Here is a 9,247-nt window from a genome sequence, read left to right as displayed (position 1 = left end):
TAATGGGCCTGCAAAAAGAGGCCCTCTTAGTGCCCACAGGGCGGAAAGAGTTTGAAAAAAACCTTGCAGGAATGCACATTTTATGAAAATAATGGCAATGCTCCGGCTGCACTGCAGGAATTTCTCCATTATAAGAATTTACGCTGAGGACCGTTGACTCCATTAAGCTATCAGGAGAACGATCACTCAAATCGAAGAAACTGAACGTCCGGAACGTTCAACCCAGTCGAGAGCGTAAACCTATCATTTCACAAGACTTGTTAAAATTACGGTGTATGGAATCATGTCTAACTGCATACTCTTTTTCAGCTTGAACTTTATTATTTTTTTCCCGTTGAATATATGTTCAAGTCCTTCTTCTATACTACGCTCTCTACTTATTTCAATGCTATCTGCGAATTTTTCTAAAATTCTTTGTACATTAAGGATGGAAATTCCAACGGGAGCCAATATATTTTCCCTTCTATTATTTCGTCTATAACTGGTTTAATTTTTTCCTTTACTACCGGACACCTCGATTTCTGATAAATTTAAAATAGTATCTCTTACCTTTTTTGTCTTCAAAGTAATTATCCATTTTGACTTAAACTGCAGTGGACCTATTTCAACAATGTCTTTGGTTTCCAGTATGTCACTTAACGCGGTGAGTCTTTTCTAAAATAAGGACCGCTAAATCTTCACCTCAAGGATGCAGCTTGCACAAAGTGTGGAAGAGATGATAAAACACCTGTTTTAAGAAGCAGTTTAGCTTCCTCTGCGTGGAAATGGATGAATAAAATTTGGAAATGTTATTTAAGTTAAGTTGGGAATATAAAAAGTATCAGAAAAGTTTTTTTTTTCCTCTTATCTTGTAATTTACGTCTTAGACTGGATGATCGCTCTTGCTAAGACGGCGTTACAGAAAGCACGTTGAGAGGGAACTTATGATAAAAGAAAAATTAATGTTACGTAGTTAATGAAAAGAATTAAGGAACAAGCGGCGTTAAAAATGCAACTGGTTATGGAAACGATGAGTGAAAGGAGAAAGAGAAGTGTTATAAAAATATGTAACATCATATATGGAAAAAAGACAATGAAAAGTAGTCTATGTAATAATTGACTACTAATCAGGACGAAGAATGATCTTTAATGTGTTAATTGTTCGAAATTTACCGGTGTTTATATGTTTATTAGCCTGATTAAATCCGTAAATATAATAGCTGAAGTTAGTCATTGTTAATGGTTATAATATTACATAATTAATTAGTTATTTGTTTTTGCTGACCGTACGCGTCGAGTTTATTCTGTATTGCTGATAGTAATTTAATCCTGTACTTTATAACTGTATTAAAAGTTTAATGTTACGTTTTTTTTACCTTGTTTGTCGATGGTGTTATCCAGCGGTATAGGTTTTGTTTGTGACTGCTGTTGAGTGCTGCTTTTTTAATTTTAAGGATAGCCTACATATATACATGTACTTTTAATTTTAAGGATAGCCATACATGTACTTTTACCCTGGTTTTATCTTAAACTTTACTGAGAAGTAAACGAATTCGTAATCGAATCTGTAAGCTATAACAACCACGATGACGAAATGTTGGGTTTCTTCTTGAGCGTGAAGTAAGGTTACGAACTGCTTTTTATATGTATGCCATTATAATGACGGTTTAATTTTTACCTGTTTTATCGATCTTTTTCTTAAATTTGCCCCTTCTATTAAATTAATCTGTATTACTGTCAGTTCTTTCTGACGTTTCTTAATATCGTTAAATGCTTCTTTTCTATTAATATTTCCTTGATTTTTATGAACTAAATTCTCATATATTTCACCTTTCACCTCTTCCCTCTTTCAGGTATGTGAAGTTAGCACTCCCAATTGCGTTTTTTTTCTTTTTCTAATTAATGCCATTCGTTTGCTCACCCTTAAGAAAAAGGTATAGGTCTAGCCCATCCAATTTTTGGACAGTTTTACATAACAGCATCCCCAATTGCATTCTTTTTCCAAAATTATTTATGTCATTCGTTCTTTTATATTATAAGAGAAATGTATGAAAATGTTTTCTCTTACATAAGCAACGAATATTTACTACGATTAATGATTATAAATGATCATTAAAGTTACCTTACGGCAATCTTCTTAAGCCTACTTTTCGAACGATCTGGCAAATTTATAAAATTTTGTAAATTTTAATTAACAAAGAGTAAAAACTTTAACTTGTTATGATTTAACACGAGTAGGAAGCATAGAAAGCAACGGGAAATTACTATGCTTTATTTCTAAAGTAACAATCTCCCTAGTAAGATGAGTGCAAGTAGAAATGGAGAGAAGAACGGCGTTGGGGTTGCAATAATTTCTAACTGCAACAACTCGCTTGGTAGGGCAAAGAAGAGAGATTCCCAGGTTGGTCAGCCTGTGAAACTCCTCACAGAGACTCTTGAGAATTGGAACGTGAAATGTGAGGACTTTAAGGAAGGCTGGAAAATCTGAAGAATGAGATGAAAATAAATAAATTAAACATAGTGGGACTAAGTAAAGTAAGATGGGAAGACTCTAGAGAATTAGTGAGCGACGATATCAAGCTTTACTTTTCAGGTAGAAGGAAAGCAAGGAATGGAGTGGGAATAGCATTGAAAAGTGAAGTTGCATCTTGGGTAATTAAAATTGATTACATAAATGACAGAATCTTAATGGTCAGAATCCAAGTGGAACCAAAAGATCTGATACTTATTCAAGTATATATGCCTACCAGCTCATTCAGATGAGATGAAACATGAACAGTTGGAAGAAATTGTGGAAAAGGAAGAAAGAAATGCCTTCCTATTGTTATTAGGAGATTGGAATGTTGTGGTGAGAAACAAGAGAGGAAAATATGCAGGAACAGGAGAGGAGAAATGTTGATTGAATTCTGCAAAGAATATAGGATGGTGATTACAAATACAAGGTTTCAAAAGCATAAGAGAAGATTATATACATGGAAAGATCCCGGGGACAACAACAGATACCAAACAGACTATATACTAATTAAAAGAGATACAGCAATTCTATTAAGGATGTAAGTACCTATTCAGGTGCAGACATAAACTCAGATTACAACCTCTTACTTGCAAAAGTCAAAATAAGGGTCAAGATCACAGAGGAAATTCTCATTTTTCACTTTTCTTTTTCCTCTTTGAAATATGCTACTCTAATATTTCTTTAACTTTATATTTCCTTTTTATTTGTTTTATCCAGGAGCATTTGGGAGAAAGACTTTTTCTCTCCCATCACCATTATCATAAATATTACGACGTTACCATTCATCATACAAGTTTTTCTCCCGAAATCTCAGAGGATAAGAGCTTTTTCATTTTTACTTTCTACTTTATTATGAGTTTTGTTCATTTGGTTGAGATAATGCACATTTTAACGTCAATTTGACGTCATTTTAAAAGTTGTTCATTGTAAAACCAGAATCACTAGATAGATCATCATTGAACTCTCGCTAAATATAATAGAAGTGAAGGATAGTGACAGTTGTCCATATCTTTCACTTCTACTTCACATGGCCCTCGTCAAAAGAAAAGCGTCATAGAAAAATTGTAAACTTTACTTTTTGTTGCAAGAATCAAACAAGTGTATAAATGTAGTAATTTAGTATATGCAAAGTTATTAGGTTTTAATGCTCACAATTTTTCGCGATTTTAATAAATTTTACGTGTTTTTTTTTTGTATTAAGTTTTGTTAACATAAAAATATCGTAACTTCTTATGGAAGGAATATTTAAGTTATCCGCAAAGAAAATAAAAATAAACGATATTATTTATTTACAAGTCATTTAGGCTATTTTCAAAAGGCTTAAAGTTGAAAATATATATATATATATATATATATATATATTTNATATATATATTACAATAATAACATGCAATATTGCAAATAAAACATGTAAAAAGTAACAAGTACATATTATAAATATAAATTGCATGCTTTATTTCAGGTGAGAAAATTTTCTATTGGTTTTTATTTTACTTTTAGACTTTACTTTGGAATTAATGTCTTGTAAAAATAAATTGAATGTTACAAAAAAATGATTAATTTTAGCAGTAAGAAACATATTATGGTCTTCAATATCGCAGCCCACCCGAAACAAATAAAGTTTGCCATCAGACAAAACAAAGCAGCAATAATAACTTCAAAATATATATACTGTACAGTATCTGATATGAATTAGATTTTTAATAACACGTACACAATACACTCCAGTAGTTTGGGTGGGAAAATTTTTTAGTATTTAGGATTAGGAAAATTAGGAAAAATTGCAGGAATTACATCCTCAGTCAATCCCCATTTTCCTCTTTCTATTTCAATTTTTTTTCCTCATTAATTACATGTTCGTATTTTGTTTTTAATATTGATAGATAAAATTCGTTAGATAAACATCAAAAATATAACACGATGTCAATGGTTTATCACCTTGTTTAGGTGATAAACCATTTTGTCTAGCTGATTACTTGATTTTTTTAAAATTTTAAACAAATGTCTTTTCCACAATTTATATCCCGAGTTACAATTCGGGAGTAGCCTAACAGGTCATCAGTATATAGTAGAAACACTAAAAATTACGTACAGTACAACTAGGATGTAAAGTCGTGCAAGTAGGTTTTAGTTACTACTACCGTAATTTAAAATAAAATATAAAATATCTTACACACTTTCAATCTTAACAAGTCTTTATCTAACATAGTTTAAACATTTTCGACTTAGCCTACTTTTCTCAATTACAGAAAAATTTCTTAATAAAGCAAAATTCCAAGTTTTATTTCCCCCCTAGCAATTCGAATATTCTATCATAGAAAAAGCATACAAATTACAAATAATACACACGAGAACCATGAAGGTCACGGTATAGATTTCCTGCTATCTGCGTGCTGTAAACTGCACGTTCCTTCGAGTTCGAGCCACAGAATTCCTTTTATAATTTCAATACAGTATTTTTTTCATTTAGAAGTTACTCTTGACCAGGGGCGGACTAAGGCCTAGGCAACCTAGGCACGTGCCTAGGGCCCGTAATTTTTGGGGCCCCAAAAATTAGGTTTTTAATTTTTTAATTTTAAAAATAGGCCCGGAATTACAATGTTGCCTAGGGCCCGCTTTAGCCTTAGTCCGCCTCTGCTCTTGACACATAATTAAAAGCTTTAACTAAGTAGGTTTTAAAATAAAAAGCTATGTCAATGGTACCTATAATAAAGTACGAGAATGAATTTATTTAGTTTTGAAATGAAAAATTTGATAAGAAATTTGGAAATATTTCTTAAAGTAAAAATGTATTTAGTTTTCTATATTCACGTGAATTTTTGCATTACAGAAACTTCAAACAGATAGAGCAAACATTTTTATAAATTAAAATTTGATTGATAAAAGAAAACCATTCTCACAAACTTTACAAATTATGTAAAGTAAACCTTCAAAAGTGTTTGCAAGAGATAATAATTTCCTTCATTTAGGAACTTTCTTGTGCATATAAACTAAATTTATTTTTTTTTAAATAGAGAATTAAATAAGTATATTTATAAAAGTTTATTAAACAGTAGACAATAACAACAAATAGAAATGTCATCTTCAACTTTATTTATAATTTTATAATAAAATGATTATTAAACAACAATTATTCATTAGAATATTCAATTTGTACTGTAACATTACTCTCAATTATTATGAAATATAATTTAATTGACTTAAAGTTTTAATTTCAATTACTATATTTTATTTTAAATTTTTAAAGTGTGTTTCAATCCACAAACAACATATTATAACATTTATTCTGTTTAATAAGTTACATAATGTTGTTATACAACCTGTCAGAAAACTAAAACTTTACTACAAACAGTCTATAGACTAGTACTGATCCAAGAACCATATTTTAATGTAATTTAAAAAGGGTTAATTAAACCACTTTTATGATGCATACTACAAACATTTTATAAGTGTTAAATATTAAAACAGTTTATATACTGGATTTTTGTTTTCATTTAACAATATAAAATATTTAAAAGAAATCTCTATTAATGACCCGATACTATACAGTATGTTCCAATTTCATTAAAACTGTGACTTCAGAAAATACAACAGGTTCACACTGAATGACAGTATATGCATCAAAAAGCATTATTTGTATCAAAATATGAATTTATAAAAGCAATAATAATTATAAAATATGCACTAAATTTCAGTTGAAAGTTTTCTTATTGAATACATTCAAGCAATCGTGTATGGTTGTTGTTCCTGATAAAATAAAATATCAAATAGAAGAGGAAAATAATTTTCTGTAGTCTTCTAAGTAAGTAATCATTTATTATATGTAATACTAGCAGACCCCGCCACGCGTTGTTGTGGCTCAAAATGTATCTATTATAAATGTATAACACTTCCCCCGTGGGGGGAATTTTTCAAAAAAATTTCTTAGTGTACATTTTCTTGTCGTACCCTATTAAAACGCAATCAAAAACGCAAAAAACCGCATCTAAAATAGTATAAATAGAAGCAGAGTTCTTTACGGTAAGCCTTAATCCTAACCATCTTCCCCCAGTGGGGGGAATTTCGACATGTATATTATATAAAAACACGTGCGTATTCGAATGCAGCGTTGTGTCAAAATTTAAAAGGAATCGGTAGGAACAAACGAACATTACATTTTTATTTATATAAATAGATAGAAGATGATCCACTTTAGTTCATTTTCACAGAAAAGCGTAATGCCTCGCAGAAAAGCAAACTTAGGGCGTCGTACTTGTAGAGCCATCTGTTGGACATAAAAGCCTTAACCTAGATTATATCTTTTAATTTATATGAATGTTTAACGGAATAATATATAGCCTATGTCCACCCTGAGGTTCCATTCTGAATATTGGTGAAAGAATTTTCGAAATCGGATGAGTAGTTTCGGAGATTACCCGCTACATTCAAACTTACAAACATTACCTGCTTATAATACTAATTAGTATAGATTACAAAGCACACAGCAGAAATTTTCACAATAGTTCATAAATACTAATAATAATTTAATTCATATAAATAAGATGTTTTTGAAAAATAAATAATTAGTGAGTATTTATTATGATAATATCATGTGGTTCTTGTGATAGGCCTAAATATATATTTTTTTAAATCTGAAAAAGCAATGTTTAATTAATGTCCTAAAAACATTTTTTAAACCAAAGCTGCACTTATATGGAGGTAATTCTCTTTCTCGAGGTGTTTTTCTTCTTAATTGTAGACTGGGTGGAAGATTTGGAACATCAAAAAGGGTCGGAATTGCATTCCATTGCAATAATTTTCTTCCATCCGCTCTTTTAAGTTCAAATTGTGACTCCTCAAAATGTATCTTAAAATTTTAGTTACATTACATTACAAAAGTTACTTTAAACACTTGGTAAATTTATATTTTCAACATTATTCTATCCATTAGCATCACACAGCCTCGAACTCTCAGTTGGTTTCTATTTATCTCTTCTGCAATATTGATGAAATTTAGCTCTCCTGAATTTGTCAGCGGGAAAGTCGAACTAGTTAAGCGAGAATGACGTCATCGTTGTTCTTACTTCCGTCTGTTTACAACAAAATGATTGTTTCTAAAATCAGTTATGAATGTTGCTACTGTAGTTTTATCCGAATATTTTTCTCAGATTGCTTCGTATAGGCAGTAATTTGTGTCATTTAGCTTTTAATCCGCAATTTATACATTCGAATGAATTTAGAAACATAAATATCGCCGGACGCCATTTTTTACCATGTAAAGTAATCCATTCATTCCCTCGTGAATTTCGTTAGTTTCGTTTGAAACGTCATCAGAATTGGTACTCGATGACCGGCTCGTTAGTAATTCGTTTAAGGCCGAGATTCCACTAATATAATTATTTTTAATCACACGACCTATTTGTGTTTGCAATTGGATTGCGGTGGAGATCCTGCTAACTAGCAAAGTTTTTACGGCGACGATACTGCCACCAAGTGTCGAAAGTAAGCAGTTTTTTCGCGCGCAAATTGATGGAAGGAAAGCATCGCATCTTGGTTGATCATAACTAATGTTCAAACTAATCAAAAAATTTCACAAGCACCAAAACGATGAGAACTAGAGATAGAATAGAGAGAATGTGCATAAAATCTCGTTTCCCGCAATGTGCTGACGACGTAGAAGTACACCGACTTCTAATTGGTTATGATACCGTTTTACGGACCTATTCGAGTAGAAAGTTCGACTCGTTCGACTTTACGAACGTACCCTTTCTAAACGAAAGGAACAGGCTGTGAAATTTTATTTCAATTGATTTTCATTGCAGGTTAGGTTCGTTTAGCATAGAGAAGACAGTTGGAGATTGATATCACTTCGAAAGCATTATCTACGATTAGTTAATAAAAATGTGCCCTATCTATTATTCCCGCCCATCTTTATTTATTGACGAGTTAAGTTGCGATACATCGTCTATATTCAACAAACAATCCATCGGTATTTTAACACGTGTAAGAATGAAAATTTTATTTCATTTCATTAAAATATGAATATATAATTTACATTTAAAATTATCTCAGTTTTATTGATCCATTAATATTTAAGACGTTTACCGAACTATGATTCCGAATAGCGAATAGTTTATTGGTTATGTCGTATATTATGAGTTAAAATACCGGTTTTAGTAACATATATTGCCACCTATTGACGAAATTTGAAATTTAAATATAAAATTTTCAAATATTTCTTATATTCCAGGTGAGAAAACGAACAACATATGTTTTCGGGTGTAAAGATTTTAATACTGCGTCGCGGTTCCGGCAATTGCGGTAATGTAACAACTGCGGATCGTTTAAGGTACGTTAAAATTTAATAATATTGATATAATTAATAATTGACATTTAAATTCCTATTCTTACAAACAAGGAATTATTTATTGGAAGTTGGAATTAAATGCGAATGCGTGGATACTAGATGTTTTAATCCTAAAGAATGTCAAAATTTTGATGCTGTTATTGCTATTCATGCTTATCATTGTGCTCCTATTTTGAAAGGTTTGTTTATTTTATACAGTTTATTATAGTTTTATCTTTAAACAGAAATTTATAAATCATTGATTATGCAATTAATTGCTATGCCATTTTTTATTCTAAATATCAAATAACAAAAATAATTTGTATAAATTTATATTTGTGATTACAAATGTAAATTTTTGTGTAAAAAAATTTCCAAATTAATGGTTTTGTTGAATATTTTTATAAAATTATAAAATTATTATTATA

The 9,247-nt window shown here is 30.6% G+C and overlaps 1 protein-coding gene across 5 annotated transcripts in view; it reads left to right on the top strand.

The window, feature by feature from the left end:
• The first annotated feature begins 1,580 nt into the window (after positions 1-1,580).
• Positions 1,581-9,247, top strand: part of LOC111613072 (glycosyltransferase 1 domain-containing protein 1-like) — a 34,966-nt gene continuing 27,299 nt past the window's right edge. For 3 of the 5 annotated variants that reach the window (XM_023354377.1, XM_023354374.1, XM_023354378.1), the window contains exons 1-3: positions 8,014-8,476; positions 8,724-8,822; positions 8,892-9,019. In XM_023354377.1, the coding sequence (XP_023210145.1) occupies positions 8,743-8,822; positions 8,892-9,019 (208 nt within the window). In that variant the 5' untranslated portion in view covers positions 8,014-8,476; positions 8,724-8,742. Of the gene's footprint in view, positions 1,600-8,013; positions 8,477-8,723; positions 8,823-8,891; positions 9,020-9,247 lie in introns of those variants that run through there. The other 2 variants (XM_023354375.1, XM_023354376.1) reach the window with 2 other exon arrangements.

Source organism: Centruroides sculpturatus, unplaced genomic scaffold (assembly GCF_000671375.1).
Source record: "Centruroides sculpturatus isolate CEXI.00-Female unplaced genomic scaffold, Cexi_2.0 scaffold1591, whole genome shotgun sequence".
In the NCBI taxonomy this organism is placed as follows: domain Eukaryota; kingdom Metazoa; phylum Arthropoda; class Arachnida; order Scorpiones; family Buthidae; genus Centruroides; species Centruroides sculpturatus.
Note: the sequence above shows the minus strand (reverse complement) of the source record. Positions and strands in the feature narration are given on the sequence as shown.